Below are 22241 nucleotides of genomic sequence, written 5' to 3'. Positions count from 1 at the left end.
GACTGTGAAACAACATTTTGCAGCATGTGATAAGCTCAGAGTAAGGCTGCTTCTATCCTTTGACATTTTAAAAATTTGTACTGATTCGTTCTAGCAGTCTCGATAGCAAAAATGGTCTTTCCAAAATACATTGGACAGTTTTGAGAAACTTTGGGGCTGATTCAAAGCCCATCTAGTCCAATGAAAGTCCTTACACATCCCAATTCTTGCTATTCCAGAAGTTAAGAATTGACATAGTCAATAGTAATGAAAACCTCATTTTCAATAACAAAAACAAAATGTGAATCTTGATCAAGTTTATTCTTTTACAGACCAAGTCCATCGTGAAAATGGTAAGTTAGCTCTGATTTCTAAGCAGGTGCACTGAGATTTTTCTTTTTAACTCAACTGTATATCCTATATTTCTCAGTCTAAACAGAAGTCCCTAAATCATCCATTATGTAGCAAAGCCTTTTTTAAAAAGATACTTCTCAGTATGTGTCCAATTCTGCAAACTCTGAGTTACATGCAGTATCTTTCTCCACATAAATAGTTGCTAATAGAAGATAATTGACCAAATACAGAATTTTGTAAGTCGTTAGTCGCATAGAACATCCTTTCACATCCACACTTCTACCTGGGTAAGCCCTGAACAAGGATTTTAAGGATGCAACAGAAATCTGTTTCCCTACTTAATGTGTCTGAATATTAGATTCATACATTTTAATTTTTTACTTTTTCTGTAATGATTTGCCATATTATATCAATTTGTCTGTCTACAAATATATAACATACTGATGCTTACAGCATCCAAGCACCTTAAAAAGAATCACTTGTATTGTATAAGTCCTTCATGTTGTCTAGATTTCTCCTTCCACCCTTGGAAGGGGATGGCCCATCCCTGCCTCCTCTTTTCTACATGTTTGTTTGATAAAGGTAAGAGTGTTGATATAATAGACTTCTGTGCAGTGTTTGACTTGTTTAATCCATTTGGATTAAAATACTAGATCAATATAAAATTAACATGACACACATTAAATGGATTTAAAGTGACTAACTCATAGGTCTCCAAATGCAACTGCAAACATGGAATTTATAGAGTGAGTGTGTTTCTAGGGTGGTCCCACAGAGATTGTTTGGCCCTACTCTATTTAACATTTTCACTAATGATCATACCAAAATTAGCAGTGTAGTGACATCTTCAAGGGAAGAAGGATGGGCTAGCTGTCTCCAGCATGTACCTATGTTTCAGATGGGATCGTGTGTTGGGTAGATAGGCCCTCACACTGCTGTCACTGCCATGGTTACACTTGTATTTCCAGTACACTAGCTCAATCACAGACAGTGTGGGCATGTCTTTCCACACTGGGAATTACATCTCCTGGCTCTAGTGTGGACATACCCTGAGAGAGTTACATAGACTGTACAGAATCTAGAATGCTGGGTCACATGACTTGTTAGCGAAGTCCAGTGCTAGGCTTTAATCCATCAGTCAAAATACATTTTTATTAATAAGAAGGAAAAACAATGCTCATAGTAATCTGTGAAATGATGCTGATGGTTGACTTGTGGGACTGGATGTGGGCTAGACACATGTCCTGCACACATGAATCCTTTGCTGCAGTCTTGGTAGGCGAAGCTGAGAGCTTCTTAATGAGGCTTTGATCCCTAAGCCCTTTAGCACTCATCAACTCGGGGCAGGGGCTATTCAGGAAGGCCAGGGCTTTAAAAAGCCTGCTCCTAAGCAACCAGAGGAGCAGGCGAATAGGAGCAGCTAACAGGGGAATTTTGCGAGGGAGTTGAGAGGGGAAGTGTGAGGTGGTCTGGTTACACTTAACATTCTTTAAACAACTTTAAACTTAAAATCAAAACCACACCCTGATAAAAACAAAACATCCACAAATGAACGAGTTTCAGGAGTAAAAAGAGAATGCAGGCAGAAGCCCAGCAACACAGTGGGGGCTATCCTGTAGTATGTATGATTACCTGTCTGATGGGCAGGTGGCATATGTGTGCATTTGATGTAAGGAATTTCTGACCTTCGTAGGCTGTGTACGGGCTATGGAGACTAGTTTGGCTGAACTGCAGGAGATAAGGGGGACAGAGAGATACATGAATGAGACTTTCCAGGACACAGTAGAATGGTCCCACCCACAGTCTGACAGACTCTGTGCTGTTGAGGAGGATGGATGTCTCAGGGAACAGTAACATCCAACTAGAACAGAGGGAAATGATTCCATAATTGGGACCCTCCTTCCAGATGATGCGGTATCCTCTCACACTGAGAATACCTCTCCAGGAGAGGAAACTCCCATTATTTGAATGAGACAGATAATATTTATGGAGGATTCGATCATTAGAAACATAAATAGCTGGGTTTGTGATGATCGGGAGAACTGCATGGTGACTTGCCTGCCTGGTGCGAAGGTTGTGGCTCTCTCAAGACATCTAGATAGATTTATGTGCAGTGCTGGGGAGGAGCCAGTGGTCGTGGTACATGTAGGTACCAATGACATGGGGAAGGATAGGAGAGAGGTCCTGGAGGCCAAATTTAGGCTGCTAAGTAAGAAATTGAAGTCCAGGGCCTCTAAGGTAGCATTCTCTGAAATGCTTCCAGTTCCACACACAGGGCTAGTTAGACAAGTAAAACTGCAGGGTCTTAATGCATGGATAAGATGATGGTGGACCTACACAGCCATTGATGGACATATCCCAGAAACTTGGTGGAATGAGGATAATCAATGGGACACAGTAATACCAGGGTACAAAATATATCTGAAGGACAGAACAGGTCATACTGGTGGGGGAGTGGCACTATATGTGAAAGAAAATGTAGAATCAAATGAAGTAAAAATCTTAAATGAACCAAATTGTACCATAGAATATCTATAGATATCAATTCCAGAATATAGCAGTAGGGATATATTACCGACCACCTGACCAGGATGGTGATAGTGACCATGAAATGATCAGGGAGATTAGAGAGGCTATAACAATTAAAAACTCTAATAATAATAATAATAATAATAATAATGGAGGATTTCACTATCCCCACACTGACTGGGTACATGTCATCTCAGGACAGGATGCAGAGATAAAGTTTCTTGACACCTTAAATGACTGCTTCCTGGAGCACCTAGTCCTGTAACCCACAAGAGAAGAGGCAATTCTTGATTTGGTCCTAAGTCAAGCACAGGATCTGGTTCAAGAGCTGAATACAGCTGGACCGCTTGGTAATAGTGAGCATCATATAATTAAATTTAACATCCCTGTGGCAGTGAAAACATCACAGTGGCCCAACACTGTAGCATTTAATTTCAGAAAGGAGGACTACACAAAAATGAGAAAATTAGTTAAACTGAAATTAAAAGGAACAGTGCCTAGTGAGGAGGGCTTTAAACTAGGTTTGACGGGGACGGGGGAGCAAAGCCCACAGGTAAGTGAGGAACATGAAGACCTGGGAGATGGGTTGGAAACAAGAGGGAGCGTGGGCTATAATGGCAGAGAGAAAGGAGGGTCAGGGCAAAACTGGGAGGCAATATCAAACCAGTATCTTAGATGCCTATATACAAATGCGAGAAGTATGGGTAATAAGCAGGAAGCACTGGAAGTGCTAATAAATAAATACAACTATGACATTGTTGGCATCACTGAAACTTGGTGGGATAATACACATGATTGAAATGTTGGTGTGGATGGGTACAGCTTGCTCAGGAAGGATAGACAGGGGGAAAAGGGAGGAGGTGTTGCCTTATATATTAAAAATGTACACACTTGGACTGAGGTGGAGATGGATATAGGAGACGGAAGTGTTGAGAATCTCTGGGTTAGGCTAAAAGGGATAAAAAACAAGGGTGATGTCATGCTAGGAGTCTACTACAGGCCACCTAACCAGGTGGAAGAGGTGGATGAGGCTTTTTTTAAACAATTAACAAAATCATCCAAAGCCCAAGATTTGGTGGTGATGGGGGACTTCAGCTATCCAGATATATGTTAGGAAAATAACACTGCGGGGCACAGACTATCCAATAAGTTCTTGGACTACATTGCAGACAACTTTTTATTTCAGAAGGTTGAAAAAGCTATTGGGGGGAAGCTGTTCTAGACTTGATTTTAACAAATAGGGAGGAACTCGTTGAGAATTTGAAAGTAGAAGGCAGCTTGGGTGAAAGTGATCATGAAATCATAGAGTTTGCAAATCTAAGGAACGGTAGAAGCGAGTACAGCAAAATAGAGACAATGGATTTCAGGAAGGCGGATTTTGGTAAGCTCAGAGAGCTGATAGGTAAGGTCCCATGGGAATCAAGACTATGGGGAAAAACAACAGAGGAGAGTTGGCAGTTTTTCAAAGGGACACTATTAAGGGCCCAAAAGCAAGCTATTCCGCTGGGTAGGAAAGATAGAAAATGTGGCAAAAGACCACCTTGGCTTAACCACAAGATCTTGCATGATCTAAAAAATAAAAAGGAGTCATATAAAAAATGGAAACTAGGTCAGATTACAAAGGATGAATATAGGCAAATAACACAGGAATGCAGGGTCAAGATTAGAAAGGCAAAGGCACAAAATGAGCTCAGACTAGCTATGGGAATAAAGGGAAACAAGAAGACTTTTTATCAATACGTTAGAAGCAAGAGGAAGACCAAGGACAGGGTAGGCCCACTGCTCAGTGAGAAGGGACAAACAGTAACAGGAAACTTGGAAATGGCAGAGATGCTTAATGACTTCTTTGTTTCGGTCTTCACCGAGAAGTCTGTAGGAATGCCTAACATAGTGAATGCTTATGGGAAGGGGGTAGGTTTAGAAGATAAAACAAAAAAAGAACAAGTTAAAAATCACTTAGAAAAGTTAGATGCCTGCAAGTCACCAGGGCCTGATGAAATGCATCCTAGAATACTCAAGGAGCTAATAGAGGAGATATCTGAGCCTCTAGCTATTATCTTTGGAAAATCATGGGAGACAGGAGAAATTCCAGAAGACTGGAAAAGGGCAAATATAGTGCCCATCTATAAAAAGGGAAATAAAAACAACCCAGGAAACTACAGACCAGTTAGTTTAACTTCTGTGCCAGGGAAGATAACGGAGCAAGTAATTAAGGAAATCATCTGCAAACACTTGGAAGGTGGTAAGGTATAGGGAATAGCCAGCATGGATTTGTAAAGAACAAATCGTGTCAGACCAATCTGATAGCTTTCTTTGATAGGATAACGAGTCTTGTGGATAAGGGAGAAGCGGTGGATGTGGTATACCTAGACTTTAGTAAGGCATTTGATACGGTCTCGCATGATATTCTTATCGATAAACTAAGCAAATACAATTTAGATGGGGCTACTATAAGGTGGGTGCATAACTGGTTGGATAACCGTACTCAGAGAGTAGTTATTAATGGTTCCCAATCCTGCTGGAAAGGTATAACAAGTGGGGTTCCGCAGGGGTCTGTTTTGGGACCGGCTCTGTTCAATATCTTCATCAACGACTTAGATGTTAGCAGAGAAAGTACGCTTATTAAGTTTGCAGATGATACCAAACTGGGAGGGATTGCAACTGCTTTGGAGGACAGGGTCATAATTCAAAATGATCTGGACAAATTGGAGAAATGCAAAGTGCTCCACTTAGGAAGGAACAATCAGTTTCACACATACAGAATGGGAAGAGAGTGTCTAGGAAGGAGTATGGCAGAAAGGGATCTAGGGGTTATAGTGGACCACAAGCTAAACATGAGTCAACTGTGTGATGCTGTTGCAAAAAAAGCAAACGTGATTCTGGGATGCATTAACAGGTGTGTTGTGAGCAAGACACGAGAAGTCATTCTTCCGCTTTACTCTGCACTGGTTAGGCCTCAACTGGAGTATTGTGTCCAGTTCTGGGCACCGCATTTCAAGAAAGATGTGGAGAAATTGGAGAGGGTCCAGAGAAGAGCAACAAGAATGATTAAAGGTCTTGAGAACATGACCTACGAAGGAAGGCTGAAAGAATTGGGTTTGTTTAGTTTGGAAAAGAGAAGACTGAGAGGGGACATGATAGCAGTTTTCAGGTATCTAAAAGGGTGTCATCAGGAGGAGGGAGAAAACTTGTTCACCTTAGCATCTAATGATAGAACAAGAAGCAATGGGCTTAAACTGCAGCAAGGGAGATTTAGGTTGGACATTAGGAAAAAGTTCCTAACTGTCAGGGTAGTTAAACACTGGAATAAATTGCCTAGGGAGGTTGTGGAATCTCCATCTCTGGAGATATTTAAGAGTAGGTTAGATAAATGTCTATCAGGGATGGTCTAGACAGTATTTGGTCCTGCCATGAGGGCAGGGGACTGGATTCGATGACCTCTCGAGGTCCCTTCCAGTCCTAGAATCTATGAATCTATGAAAAAAGAGAAATCCCTGCAAGCTGTATAGAAACTTTTTAAAGACATCATAATAGAGGCTCAACTTAAAGGTATACCCCCAAATTAAAAAAACATAGCAAGAGAACCAAAAATGTGCCACCATAGTGAAAAGTGAACAACAAAGTGAAAGAAGCAGTGAGATATAAAAAGGCACCCTTTAAAAAGTGGAAGTTAAATCCTAGTGAGGAAAGTAGCAAGGAGCATAAGTAAATGAAATATAAAAATATAATTAGGAAGGCCAAAAAAGAATTTGAAGAATAGCTTGCCAAAGACTCAGAAAGTAATAGCAAAAATTGTTTTAAGTACATCAGAATCAGGAAGCCTGCTAAAAAAACAGTGGGGCCACTGGAAGATCAAGATGCTAAAGGAGCACTCAAGGATGATAAAGCTATTGCAGAGAAACTAAATTAATTCTTTGCATCAGTCTTCATGGCTGAGGATGTGAGGGAGATTCCCAAACCTGAGCCATTCTTTTTAGGTGATAAATCTGAGGAATTTTGCCAGATTAAGGTGTCATTAGAGGAGGTTTTGGAACAAACTGGAAAACTAAATGGAAAAAAGTCACCATGACCAGATGGTATTCACCCAAGAGTTCTATAGGAACTCAAATGTGAAATTGCAGAACTACTAACTGTGGTTTCTAAAAATCAGCTTCTGTATCAGATGACTGGAGGATAGCTAATGTGACACCAATTTTTTTTAAAAGGGTCCAGAAGTGATCTCAGCAATTATAGGCCGATAAGCCTAACTTCAGTACCTGGCAAACTAATTGAAACTATGGTAAAGAACAAAATTGTCAGACAGATAGATGAACATAATTTATTGGGGAAGAGTCAACCTGGTTTTTGTAAAGGGAAATCATGCCTCACCAATCTACTAAAATTCGTTGAGAGTGTCAACAAGCAGTACTTAGTTTTCAGAAAGCCTTTGACAAGGTCGCTCACCAAAGGCTCTTAAGCAAAGTAAGCTGTCATGGGATAAGAGGGACGGTCCTCTCTTGGATTGGTAATTGGTTAAAAGATAGGAAACAAAGGGCAGGAATACATGATCAGTTTTCACAATGAAGAGAGGCAAATAGTGGTGTCCCCCGGGGGTCTGTACTGGGGCCAGTCCTATTCAACATATTCATAAATAATCTGAAAAAGAGGGTAAACAGTGAAGTGGCAAAATTTGCAGATGATACAAAACTATTCAAGATATTTAAGTCCGAAGCAGATTGCAAAGAGCTTCAAAAGGATGTCACAAAACTGGGTGACTGGGCAACAAAATAACAAATGAAATTCAGTGTTGATAAATGCAAAGTAATGCACATTTGAAAACATAATCCCAACTATACACACCAAATGCTGGGGTCTAAACTGGCTGTTACCATTCGAGAAAGAGATCTTGGAGTCATTGTGGATATTTCCCTGAATACATCCACTGAATGTGCAGGGGCAGTCAAAAAAGCAAGCAGAATGTTGAGCGTCATTAAGAAAGAGACAGAAAATAAAACAGAAAATATCATATTGCCTTTGTATAAATCCACGTTATGCCCACATCTTGAATAATGTGTGCAAATATGGTTGCATCATCTGGAAAAAGATATATTAGAATTGGAAAAGGTTCAGAAAAGGGCAACAAAAATGATTAGGGATATGGAACGGCTGCCATATGAGGAGAGATTAATAAGACTGGGACTTTTCAGCTTGAAAAAGAGACGACTAAAAGGGGATATGATAAAAGTCTATAAAATCATGATTTGTATAGAGAAAGTAGATAAGGAAGTGTATTTACTCCGTCTCATAACACAAGAACTAGAGGTCACCAAATGAAATTAATAGGCAGCAGGTTTAAAACAAACAAAAAGAAGTATTTGTTCACATGATGCAAGTCAACCGGTGGAACTCCTTGCCAGAGGATGTTATATAGGCCAAGACTATAACAGGGTTCAGAAAAGAACTAGATAAATTCATAGAGGATAAGTCCATCAATGGCTGTTAGCCAGGATGGGCAGGGATGGTGTCACTAGCCTCTGTTTGTGAGAAGCTAGGAATGGGCAACAGGGGATGGATCACTTGATGATTGCCTGTTCTGTTCATTCCCTCTGGGGCACTTGGCATAAGCCACTGTTGGAAGACAGGAGAATGGGCTAGATGGACCTTTGGTCTGATCCAGTATGGCTGTCTTTATGTTCCTATAACAGAGGCCAAAGAGCCCCTTATGCTGTGTAACCCTGCATAGAAAACATTATTTCACTGTATCAAAAGAATAGATGTACTATAATCAAATGTATGTCATTCCTTTGCAGACCAATTGAAAAAGGAAAGGGGTAAGTTTGTACTGATCTCTATAGCTTTAATCTTAAGCAGCAGAGGGATAGAGGATCTGATGGAATTGCATGTACTGTGTAGTTGTCTTGGCCACACTTCCTCTCCAAAGAGTATATTACACACCAGATGCCAAATATATCCTGTCTGTAACACCAGTGAAATCAGTGGATTTACACCCAGGAAAAATGAAGCTTTGATGAAAACTAATAGTAAAACAATACTGAGGTTTTTAATTCCCAGGAAATGGTTTACTGTGCAGACCAGTGTGTTCTAATGTTTATCTGGAACCTGATATTATCGAGACTAGATTTCAATCTGTGAATTCAGGATCCAACTTACATTGAAAAGAATGAGGATAATTTTGTTAGCTGAAAACAGAGAAGCCATGATGACAGGCTGAGAGCAGGGTAGAGAATGGTTGAACACAGAGATAGCACAAGTTATGTATCATAATATTTATCTCACTAAATATGATCCTGTATGAATATGGCTGGTTCATAGTACTACTCATGAATCAAATTCATACCTCAAATAGCCAATTACAATGTGAAACAATTTTTCAAAAAACAAAGACATAAAAGTTGATCAAATATAATTTTTGCCAAAAAATTTGAGAATGAAATTGGGAAATTTTAGGGCTGTCAAGTGGTTAAAAAAATTAATCAAGCTCAATCGTGCAATTAAAAAAGTTAATCACAATTAATCACGCGATTAATCGCTCTGTTAAACAACAGTAGAATACCATTCATTTTAAATATTTTTGGATGTTTACTACATTTTCAAATATATTAATTTCAGTTACAACACAGAATACAAAATCTACAGTGCTCACTTGATATTTATTTTTTATTACAAATATTTGCACTTGGTCCTGCTAGTGAAGGCAGGGGGCTGGACTCGATGACCTTTCAAGGTCCCTTCCAGTTCTAGGAGATAGGTATATCTCCAATTTTTATTATTATTATAAAAAACTAAAAAATCATATTTTTCAATTCACCTCATACAAGTACTGTAGTGCAATTCCATATCGTGAAAGTTGAACCTACAAATGTAGAATTATGTAAAAAAAACCTGCATTCAAAAATAAAACAATTTAAAACTTTAAAGCCTACAAGTCCCCTCAGTCCTACTTCTTGGTCAGCCAATCACCCAGACAAACAAGGTTGGTTACAATTTTCAGGAGCTAATGCTGCCTGCTTCCTATTTACATCACCTAAAAGTGAGAAAAGGCATTCGCATGACACTTTTGTATCTGGCATTGCAAGATATTTATGTGCCAGATGCACTAAAGATTCATATGTCCCTTCATGCTTCAACCACCATTCCAGAGGACATGCTTCCATGCCGATGATAGGTTCTGTTTGATAATTATCCAAAGCAGTGCAGACTGACACATGTTCATTTTCATCATCTGAGTCAGATGCCACTAGCAAAAGGTTGATTTTCTTTTTTGGTGGTTTGGGTCCTGTAGTTTCTGCATCAAAGTGTTGCTCTTTTAAAACTTCTAAAAGCATGCTCCATACCTTGTCTTTTCATATTTTGGATGACACTTCAGATTCTTAAACCTTGGGTCAAGCGCTGTAGCTATTTTTAGAAATCTCACGTTGGTACCTTCTTTGCATTTTGTCAAATCTGCTGTGAAAGTGTTCTTAAAAGAAACATGTGCTGGCTTATCATCCGTGACTGCTATAACATGAAATATATGCAGAATGCAGGTAACACAGAGCAGGAGACATACAATTCTCCCCCCAAGGAGTACAATCACAAATTTAATTGATGCATTATATTTTTTAATGAGCATCATCAGCATAGAAGCATGTCCTCTGGAATGGTGGCTGAAGCATGAAGGGGCATACGAATGTTTAGCATATTTGGCATGTAAATACCTTGCAACACTGGCTACAAAAGTGCCATGTTCTCACTTTCAGGTGATATTCTAAATAAAAAACAGGCAGCAGTATCTCCCATCAATGTAAACAAACTTGTTTGTCTTAGCGATTTGCAGAATAAGAAGTAGGACTGAATGGACTTGTAGGCTGTTGGTTTTGCATGCAGTTATGTAACCAAAATAATCTGCATTTGTGAGTTATACTTTCATGATAAAGATATTGTATTTCAGTACTTGTCTGAGGTGAATTGAAAAATACTATTTCTTTTGTTTATCATTTTTACAGTACATATATTTGTAATAAAAATAATAACATAAAGTGAGCACTGTGCACTTTGTATTCTGTATTTAATAAATTTTTATTGATATTCTATTGTAATAAGTGTGATTAATCACAATTAATTTTTTTAATCATGATTAATTTTTTTTTAGTTAATTATATGAGTTAACTGTGATTAATTCACAGCCCTAGTAAATGTGCATTTTTAAGTGCATGTGTGCTATGCATCTTCTATCAGTTTTTTTGGTAGGGCCACCCATTTGGCCTGCTCATGCACCCTTCTGCACCCCATGCCCAGCACTGAGACTATAAAGGGCTGCACAAGTGAACTGCCCTTTGTTAGTTCTCAGCCACCTTAGTGAGAAATGGGGCATCTAGAGTGCCCACTTAGCTGCCAGTTTAGTTGCTTTCCTTTTAGTTTAGTCTAGCCTTACAAGTTTTTTAGCTTTGTTTAGATTATGTTTTAAAATTTGTTTTATCCCCTCATCTTTCTCTTTCCTTCTCCCGTCCTTCTGCGGGGATGCTGCTTTTCCTCCTTTATGAGAGTATGGCAGGAACACCAGGCTTTAAAAGATGTCTCCATTGCTGGGAGGCTATCCTAGTCAGGAGGGATATTCCTGTTGCATCCATTGTCTGGGGGACACTCACATTCCCAGGCATGTCATTTCTGTGCCCCCCTCAAGAGCACAAGTAGAAAAAATTGAGAGATGAGACTCAAACTTCACATTTCTCAAGGTCCTCAATGGTTCACAGGAATATAGTCTGCTTGCTCTGCAGAGGTATAGCAGGTGTTGTTGAACAGTAGGAAAGAATCCACCTTAAATATTTACCTTCAAAAGTGGAGAAGATTCACTCATTGATATGAACAGCAATGTCATCCACCTGCTCATTCTTCCCTCTCCACTTTTATAAACTACCTCCTGGAAATGAAAAAGACAGGATTGTCTATGACTTCTGTTAGAGGCAGGGCCGGCTCCAGACCCCAGCGCTTTAGGTCTTTAAGGATATTTATATCCTCATTTAAAGGATTCACTGTTTATAGTAAGAGGCTCACTAGATGGCTTTCTGGATGCATCATTTCCTGTTATGAATCTCTCAGTATGCAAAATCCTTCTAGGTTACTAGCCCATTCAATGAGAGCTCTTTCTATTTCCATAGTGCTGCTTAAGAACATTTCCATTGCTGAAATCTTCAAGGCTGCAATTTGGATTTTAATACATACCTTTTGCAAACATTATGTTGTAGTCCACTCTTCCAGATCATACGCTACCCTTGGGAATGCAGTCTTGTCTACAGACTTGACTCAGCACTGAAGCTCCCCACTCCAGTTGGGGTACTGCTCAGTAGTCACCTGAAGTGGACTTCTTGAACAAAAAGAAGAGGTTACTCAATCTGTTCAGTCATTGGTGTTCTTGGAGGTGTGTGTCCCTATGAGTGTTCTACTACCTGCTCTTCTTCCTTTCTGCTTCTTCCTCTCTATGGGACTTTGAAGTGGGGGAAGAACTGAGGGTGGTTTGCTTGAGCAGCCTCATATAGCCTTGGTGCAGAGTATGAGGTTGTGTAAGGCAAATGTGCAGGCCTAGCAGACACTGCTACTGAAAATCTCCAGTTGAAGGCACATGGGCACATGCCCACTTGAAGCAGAGAACTCACAGGGGGACACATCTTGAAGAACCCCATGTATTGCACAGGGTGATAACCTCTCCTTCTTGTGCCTATGCTATTTAACATTTTTATCAATGACCTGAAAAATGGAAGATTATCCTCCTCCTTCTCCAGAAAGAAACTTCACCTTAACTAATGGGACGTTTATGCTGGAAGTGGAGAAATGATTTCCAGTTTGGACAGACATTCCTGCACTGGCTCTGATCGAGCTAGAATGGCAAAAATAGCAATGTGGTCAGGTCTGCATGGGCAGCTGGATGGCCTAGGTGCCTCAGAGTACATAGCTATAGTTTCAGATGGGATACTACAGGAGACTAGCCCCTCTCGCTGCTTACACTGCTACACTTACACTTCTCTTTCTAGTGTGCTAACTCAGAGCTAGTGTGAGCATGTCTACCCAAGCTACACCTCCTAGCTCTAGTATAGACATACCCTGATAGAATTACATCTTATGTATAGGATGAGGTGGGCAAACTACAGCCCAGGGACCACATCTGGCCCTTCAGATGTTTTCATCTGGCCCTCAAGCTCCTGCTGGAGAGGGGGGTCTGGGGCTTGCCATGCTCCATGCATGCAGTGGCTCCACGCAGCTCCCAGAATCAGCATCATGTCCCCAGCTCCCATTGGCTGCCAACTGGTTCAGTACTATTCTATATGTCCAATAATGACTTGGATAATTGAGTGCAGAGTATGCTTATACAATCTTCAGATGACACCAAGCTGGCAAGCATTTTGGAGGACAAGATTAGAATTTACCACAAACTTGACAAATTGGAGAATTGGTCTGAAATCAACAAGATGAAATTCAATAAAAACAAGTGCAAAGGTTTTCATTTAGGGGGGGGAAATCAAATACACAGCTACAAAATGGGGAACAACTGGCTATGTGGTAGTACTCCTGAAAAGGTTCTGAGGGTTATAGTGGATCACAAATTGAATATGAATCAATGATGTGATGCAGTTACAAAAAAGACATATATTTCTGGGGTTTAACAACAGAAGTATTGTATGAAAGACACAGGAGGTAATTGTCCCACTCTACTTGGCACTGGTGAGGCCCCATATGGAATACTGTGTCCAATTCTGGGGCCATGCTTTAGGAACGATGCGGACAGATTGGAGAGAGTTCAGAAGAGAGCAACAAAGATAATAGGCTTAGAAAACTTGACCTATGAGGAAGGGTTAAACAATTGGACATGTTTAGTTTTGAGAAAAGAAGACCAAGAGGGAACCTGATAACTGTTTTCAAATATGTTAAGGATTGTTATAAAGAGGACGGTGATCAATTTTCTCCATGTCCAATGAAAGTAGGTCAAGAAATAATGGGCTTAATCTGCAGAAAGGGATATTTAGGTAATGTATTAGGAAAAACTTTCCAACCATGAGGGTAGTTAAGCACTGGAATAGACTTCTAAGAGTGGCTGTGGAATCCTCATCATTGGAGGTTTTTAAGAACAGGTTGGACAAACACAGCTCATGGATGGTCGAGATTTACTTCATCCTGGCTCAGCACAGGCGGCTAGACTGGATGACTTTTTAAGGCCCCTTCAAGACATACATTTTTATGGCTGTGGCTACACTTAGCACTTCAAAGCGCTAAGTGTAGTCAAAGCGCCAGCGCTGGGAGAGAGCTCTCCCAGCGCTGTCCGTGCTCCACCTCCCTGTGGGAAATAACGGACAGCGCTGGGAGCCGCGCTTCCAGCGCTGGGGCTTTGACCACACTGGCGCTTTGCAGCGCCGCAATTTGCAGCGCTGGAGAGGGTGTGTTTTCACACCCTGCTGCAGCGCTGCAAATTTGTAAGTGTAGCCAAGCCCTATGATTCTATGAATCAGAGCTAGTGTGGGTAAGTCTATCTGAGCTGGAAATTATACCCACAGCTCAAGTATAGACAAGCTCTGAATGATTCATTTGTACAGGCATGGGTGGGAGGGAGAGTTTCTGCAATTGCTTCAGGGACAGGGAGCTTGTCAGCATGGTTGGGATAGATAAGTCCAGGTGAGTCATTTATTAGTGAGCAAAAGTGGGATTCTGAGTGTTTCTGAGTTGGTTTGAGAGTGTTTCTCCCTTGGGAAATCTGGGTATTCTCTGCTGATGAGAGTTGCAGGGATTGGGCATTTATCAATGGGAGACGGCTGAAGGGGTTTGGGAGCTGTGTTGGGGGGTGTAATGGTTTCAGGTTGGGCATATGGCAACATAAAACATGAAAATTGTTAACTTGGAGTTAACAATTGAAACAAATTGAAACAAGGATGCCCCCTCAGCCCCATCATTTCCTGCTCTCAGTGAAATCAATGGCAGGAGTCCTACTGATGTCAATGGAGCAGGACTGAGTCCTCAGTATGAAAAGAAAATGCATTTATAAACAATATTGGCTTTTTTGCAGGCCAGTTCCAGGTTGAAAAGAGTAAGTTTTCTCTGATTTCTGGTGTATAGAGGGGGAAGGTCAAATATTGGCCTCTTGGTAAGTGGGGCCTGATTGGATCCGTGTTCACCAGGACTAATTGGTGAGGATATACTCTCAAACCTACCCAGGAAAAGGGGTGTAAGGATTTGGGGGGGAGGAATTAGTCTCAAATCTGCCCAGGAAAGCGGGGGTTAGGGACTTGGGAAATATTTGGCAAAAAGGCAGAGTTCCAAGTGGCTCTCCCTTAAGATTTGGAACACGCTTGGTGGTGGCAGCTTACTGTTAACCTAAGCTGGTAAATAAGCTTAGGGGGTCTTTCATGCAGGTCCCCACATCTGTACCCTAAAGTTCAGAGTGGGGAGGGAACCTTGACAGTGATGAAGAGAAATCTTTTCACTTGTTCATAAAGAGTCCAGGAGAGTCCCTCATCTGGGACAGGACAGATTGAGCACTATTTATGGGGGACAATTGAGATGACTGTTTACACAACAGGGGAAAAGATGTAGTTACACAATGTGTTTGATTCCTTTGCAACCAATCTACTGAAAGCACTGAGAAACTGTACATTGACTGATTGTAGTTTTCTTTTCAAGCAGAGGAGCTTAAGATGAGACTGCTCTGAACAGATATTAAGCAGGCCAAAATTCCATTTGTCCCATTGTACAGTATCAAATATAATCTGGTTTTACCCTTAGTTCCTTTTTATGGCAAGAATCAAAGTAGATAGTCTCTCTGTTGCTATGATGTATGTGATAACTTAATAGATCCTTTAGTTAAAAAAACAAGTTACATTCCCTGACTCAGTGTGGAGAAAAACTCTGAATGTGTTATTTCAACATTTCTTTTTCAGACATATTCCAGCAGAAAATCCGTAAGTCAAAGCTGATTTTTAAGCACTTTCACTCAAATATGAGGATGTCTCTGAGGAAGTTTTTCCATCTGTTTTCTAAATATTGGTCTTCTCCCACTGGTCATCAAAATATCATTGGCTTGGCTGTACAACATCTCAATCCAGCATATGAATGGTTCTGAGTAAGGCTGTTTCTATACTGTAACTTCTCAAAAAAATCTACTCATTTTTAATTCCAATTTCTTCACCAGACAGCTGGTGAAGAAATGGCTCCACCTTCCCCAGAGGGCATGCACGGACATCATCTACATTTCCCACAGGCAGAGCGGCGCCAACGTACCTCAGATGGGTGACCTGTGCGATGTGGCGGTGATGACCCACGCCTTCCGCCTCCTGACGTGCCCGGACCCGACAGTGAGGAGCATCACACAGGAGGCCGTATGGGGCGTGATCAGGAAACGCATCACCAGGGCCCCCTCTGAGTGGGATGTCGCCACTTACCTCAGCGGCTCCCTGGAGGCTGAGTTTGGGAGAGAGGGAGGAGACCTGTCCTCTCTCTGGTCCCGCACCCGCAACACCTCGAGACGTCTGGGTAAGAGGATCAGCTGCTGCTGGAAGTCGTGCGAGGAAGGCCGGGAGCTGGGAATACTGGTGCCACATGTAAAGACCCCGGACCACACCATCGTCACCCCAACCGCCAGAGCCATGCTAGAAAGGTCCCTGAAAGACGCCATCTGCTGCCACTATGCCGAGAACCTCAAGCGGAAGCTGGACCAGGGCAAAGTGTTCGAGGTGTCCAGCAAGTGGGACGCCCGTAGCCACTTCCTCCCCGGGGGCAGCTTCACCAGGTTCACCAACTGGCGGTTCATCCACAGGGCCCGACTCAACTGTGTTCCCCTCAACGGAGCCATCCGCCACGGCAACCTGGGCAAGCGTTGCAGGAAGTTCTGCTATGTGAACGAGACCCTGCCGCACGTCCTGTGTGGATGCAAGCAGCACGCTGGAGCCTGGCGGCACCACCACAACGCCATCCAGAACCAGCTAGTGAAAGCCATCCCACCGTCCCTGGGGAAGATCACCGTCAACTCCGCCATCCCCGGAACAGACAGCCAACTGCGACCCGACATCGTCGTGACAGACGCAGAAAAGAAGAAGGTCCTCCTAGTAGACGTCACAGTGCCTTTTGAAAACCGGTTACTGGCCTTTCACGAGGCCCGAGCACGGAAAGAGTCAAAGTATGCCCCGCTGGCTGAGACCCTGAGAGCCCAAGGCTACGAAGTCCAGGTACACGCCCTGATCATGGGAGCCTTGGGCTCGTGGGACCCCCACAACGAGTCGGTTCTGAGAACGTGTGGGATCGGTTGACGCTACGCCCGGCTCATGAGACAGCTCATGGTGTCCGACACCATCAGGTGATCCAGAGACATTTATACCGAACACATCACCGGACACCGCCAATACCACACCGAGTAATCAGGACAGCCGACCAGGGAAATAACCCACTTCCTTCCCTGACGGACCAAGGGACACACCCCACCCATTTACTTATCCACTCCACTGATATTGACTTGGACTCCTTATTTATTCCATGGGTGGCGAACCCGAGCCCACTTATCCCCTGACACTTTAAAAATCCTTGCACCCCAGTCTGGGTCTATGCCGGTTATGCGATATGTATGTATCTTTTCATCCTTGCAAACGATATCTGTAACCCTCCATAACCCAAGCCTGACCCCAGATGTACAGTACCTTCCCTCTCAACCTGTGTATATTTCATTTCAAACATTTACTTTAATAAAATTTTTAAATCTGAAATTGAAAGGTGGATAAGAAACTGGTTGAAGGAGAGACTACAACAGATCATACTGAAAGGTTAACTGAGGGAGTGAGGTTAGTAGTGGAGTTCCTCAGGGATCAGTCTTGTGTCCAATATTATTTAATATTCTTACTTCTGACTTTGGCACAAAGAGTGGGAATGTGCTAATAAAATTTGAGGATGACACAAAATTGGGATGTATTGCCAATGCGGAGGAGGGTTGGAATATCATACAAGAAGATCTGGATGATCTTGTTAACTAGAGTAATAGAAATGGGATTGAATTTAAGAGTGTAAAGTGCAAGGTCATGCATGTAGGAACTAACAACAAGATTTTTTTATATATAAATTGGGGATATATCAGTTGGAAGTGACAGAGGAGAAAGATGCATCCGAAGAAGTGGGTATTCACCCACAAAAGCTAATGCTGCAAAACGTCTGTTAGTCTATAAGGTGCCACAGGATTCTTTGTTACTTATGTAGTCATTGATAATGAAAATCTAATTTTCAACAACAAGGAAATTACAAATCTTGATCAAGTTTATTCTTTTGCAGAACAACTCCAGCTTGAAAATGGTAAGTTTGCTCAGATTTCTAAGCAGCTTCACTGATTTTTTTTTCAACTCAAATGTACATCCTGTATTTCCAAGTCTAAATATAAGCCTGTGACAGGGACTGGTCCACTCACTGCTTGGTGGCACCTCCTTGTGTCTCATCTGGGGAATTTGCTCTGCCACCTGGTCTGGCACTCCTTCCTGCAGTTACTCAGTCAGTTGTTCCCCTCAGTTACTCCATTGCCTCTCATGCTCCAAGAGCGAAGCACTGTCCTCCCCATAGCTAGCCCTCACACTAAGTCACATTAAAGTTCTCCCCCATTCTGGGGTATTGCAAGTCCTTTGAGGCAAACTGTCCATGGCAGTCCACTCCCCACTGCCTGATCTGTGCCACTCCCCCAGTGGCTGGTAGGGGAACCTGGGCCCACTCTCTACACTGGGTTCCAGTCCATGGACCCTCAACCCAGCAGTTCTGGCTTTACTCTTCCAGCCCTCACTGCTCCTACCCTGTATAGCTTCCTACTCTCCCCTTACAGCTTCCTGCTCTTCTCCTTTGTCTCAGGGAGTGCAACTGTGGTTTATCTCCCCTAGCATGCCAACTTCCTCTCTTTATAGATCTGGCCGGGCTCCCCACCTCCAACAGTCCATGTGCATGTGCAGTTCATGTGCAATTTGGCCCTAGCACATCCTAGGTTTCTTTCAGGAGCAGCCTAATGTTAATTGACCTAATTTACCCCTTCAATTCTTGTGTAAAGTAGACACCCCATCACAAAGCCCCTAAATAATCCATTATACAGCAGACCTTAAGAAATGACACTTCACTGTAGGTGTCCAATTTCACAAACTCTGAATTACATGAGGTATCCTTCCCCACATAAATAGTCCTATTGAGGATAATTGTCAAAATGCAAAAAAAATTCAGTATTTATTCACACAAAACATCCATTCACATCTCAACTTCTACCTGAGTCAGACCTGAAAAAGACTTTAAGGATGAAACATAAATCTGTGTCCTACTTAATCTACTTTTATTTATAGATTCATACATTGTAAACTTTACTTAATTTTTTCTTAATATGTTCCCTTATTATATCAATTTGTCTATCTACAAATATATAATATAATCATGCTTAGAGTATCCAAACAAATTAAAAATCATAATCTAATCTGACCACCTGTCTAACACAGGCCATATCATTTTCCCCAAATAATTCCTAGAGTATAACTTTTAGGGGAAAAAATCCTCTCATTGGAGGGGAGAGGCAAAAGGGTTCCCATAGGGTTCATTTATTCTAATGGGGTCCCATGGGGTATCAGTTCTTGCCCCTATGCCATTTAACATTTTTATCAGTGACCTGGAAGAAAACATTAAATTTTCATTGATAAAGTTTGCACATGGCACAATAATTGGGGAAGTGGTAAATAATGAAAAAGACAGGTCCTTGATACAGAATAATCTGGATCGCCCTTGGTGGGTTCACCATAAGGAAACAATATGCGGTTTAATACAGCTACATCTAAGAACAAAAATTGTAGGCCATACTTACAGGATAGTGCAGCTCTATCCTGAGAAGCTGTGACTTTGAAAACATTAGGGGCTCATGGTTGATAATCAACTGAACATGAGCTTCCAGTGTTATGCTACAACCAATAAGGCTAACCTTGGGTACATAAACAGAGGAATCTCAAGCAGCAGTAGAGAGATTATTTTACCTCTGTATTTGGCACTGGTGCAACTGCTGCTGGAATACTGTGTCCAGTTCTGGTGCTCACAATTAAAGGAGGATGTTGATAAATTGGAGAGGGGTCAGACAAGAGACACAAGAATGATTAAAGGAAAAGAAAACATTCCGCATAGTAATAGACTAAAGGAGCTCAATATTTGTAGCTTATCAAAGAGAAGGTTAAGGTGTGACTTGATTACAATCCATAAATACCATACATGGGGATCAGGAATAATGGGCTCTTCAGTCTAGCAGAGAAAGGTACAACATGAGCCAATGGCTGGAAGTTGAAACAGTGAGGGTGATTAAATACTGGAAAGATTTACAAAGGTTTGTGTTAAAATTTAGCAAGGGCCATTGTGTATTCTCCATCACTGGCAAGATTTAAATCAAGATTGTATGTTTTTCTAAAAGATTTGCTCTAGGAATTATTTTTGAGAAGTTCAATGGCCTGTGTTATACAGGCGGTCAGACTAGATGATCACAGAGGTCCCATCTGGCCTTGTAATCTATTATTCTCTCTTCATTCTCTGTGTTGGGGCTATGGCAAAGCCATGTTAAGCAAGTGGATATCAGACTTGCTCTGGAAGTGGTGAGATTGGCTGCTATGCTTGCCTCCTTCAGAAAGCAGCTCTGAAGCCAGTTGCAGTAGGCCAGTGGTTCTAGCTGACCCTTTCATAGTTCCCTTGGAAAGTGGTTCCTGAGGGAAATTGTGGTGTCAGACAAATAGAGAGTCTATTAGGTACCACAGCAAGCAAAGCCTTACATATGAGGCCCAAAAGTGAGTGTCATGAGTGAAGCACCACATTCATGACCTTTTGGGGACTAGTGTTGCTGACAGTTGATGTGATCATTCCTATGCCCTATTATGTGACTCGAGAGTGCATGTGGGCATGGATCCTTGAAGCAAAGTCATCTTCTGACAGAATACAATTCAGCCTCCTAGACAACCACAGAGGTTAGGAGGAGTTTGTAGCAACTGAGCATACTGGAGTGTTCACTGAGAATGAGTTCAGAAAGAGCCAGAGGCTGCAAACTGACTTGATAATTGATTCCAGTGCTGGGCTTTAGTCCATCCATCCAACTTCATTCTGAGTGATAAGAGGGCTAAATAACACACTTTGAAAACAGTGAAATGCTGATCAGCGCTGACTTGTGTGGGCATGGGGCATGTGGATGGAACTTGTTCCTTCCCTCCTCAGCAACCTACAGCATCCCAGTTGCTCATACCCTGCAGCCACATACTTGATGTCATATGCCATAAAAACATTTGTTTAGAGAAAAGGGCTAAAGCGATGCTGTTACTCAGTTGTGTGTCATTCCTTTGCAGAGCAAGTACGGTGGGACAGGAGTAAGTTTGCATTCAGTTACGTAGCCTTCTACTCAAGCAGGGGAGAGACAGCAAGCAGGGATGGCATCGTCACCTAGTCCAGAAGGAATCAGAGGCTGTGAACTGACTTGATAATCAATCCATCGATCCTACTTCATTCTTAATAATAGCAGGGGGGAAAAATCCACATAGACAACCAAAGTGCTGATCACGGTTGACTTCCATGGCTGTGAGATGGAGAAGGAACTAAAGCCCAGATCCACACATGGACTTGGGCATTGCAATGTTGTAGATTGCAACACCTAACTTGTAGGAGGCTGGCTACCAAATAGAACCCACAAGCCTAGTCTGCCTATACGATGCATGGGGAAAGAGATGCTCTTCAATATGGGATCAACAAAGGACTGTATAATAGGCGGGGAGGTGCCTAAGCTAGTTGATAGATGCCGAGTTAAGGGATGTATCCTAAGCCCCAGCCCTCTCAGGGAGGTAGGCACCTACATCTGCTCGGGATCCACAGTCTTGATTCCTCTCCTGGAGTCAGGCACCTAATCCATTTCTTGTAAGAATGGTATGGGGCACATCTAACACCATGTGAAACTGGCAGGGGGGAGAAGGAGAAAACAGCAGCTTTCACCCTAGTCCCAATGGTTGTAGCACTCAACCAGAATGTGGGATAACCCACTTCAATCCTCCCCCTGCCCTGCCCCACCCCTCCATCTGGATGAGGAGAGAGAATTTGAACTTGGGTCTCCCGCCTGTCATCCGAATGCCATAATAGGACTATCTGATATTATGAGGTGTGACTTTTGCAATTTTTCCTGTTGAAGCTGTTCCATTGCACATACATTAAGCAATGAGAGCATAAGAAGTGCTCTATAGACTGGTAGTCAGGACACTCACCTCAGAGGTAAGAAACTCAAGGTTAGATCCCATTTTTACTTCAGGCAGGGGGGAGACTTGAACCAGGGTCTCCCTCAGCCCAGCCTTATCCACTGAGCTCAGCCTGCTCCCACTAGCATTGTGGGGAGTTAGTCAAGCGTTGAGAACACCTGC

At 42.1% G+C, this 22241-nt stretch overlaps 1 protein-coding gene across 18 annotated transcripts in view; it reads left to right on the top strand.

Moving 5' to 3' along the window:
- LOC123350389 (butyrophilin-like protein 2) overlaps positions 1-22241 on the top strand; it is a 162175-nt gene that overhangs the window by 72026 nt on the left and 67908 nt on the right. For 10 of the 18 annotated variants that reach the window (XM_044988944.1, XM_044988958.1, XM_044988946.1 and 7 more), the window contains 6 exons: positions 312-332; positions 8652-8672; positions 14891-14911; positions 15762-15782; positions 18133-18153; positions 21186-21206. The exons of 3 other annotated variants lie outside the window; for them this stretch is intronic. In XM_044988944.1, the coding sequence (XP_044844879.1) occupies positions 312-332; positions 8652-8672; positions 14891-14911; positions 15762-15782; positions 18133-18153; positions 21186-21206 (126 nt within the window). Of the gene's footprint in view, positions 1-311; positions 333-8651; positions 8673-14890; positions 14912-15761; positions 15783-16081; positions 16263-18132; positions 18154-21185; positions 21207-22241 lie in introns of those variants that run through there. 5 more of the 18 variants (XM_044988954.1, XM_044988951.1, XM_044988959.1 and 2 more) reach the window with 4 other exon arrangements.

The sequence above is a fragment of the Mauremys mutica genome, chromosome 15 (genome assembly GCF_020497125.1).
Source record: "Mauremys mutica isolate MM-2020 ecotype Southern chromosome 15, ASM2049712v1, whole genome shotgun sequence".
NCBI classification, from domain to species: domain Eukaryota; kingdom Metazoa; phylum Chordata; order Testudines; family Geoemydidae; genus Mauremys; species Mauremys mutica.
This window is presented reverse-complemented; position numbering and strand designations above follow the sequence as displayed.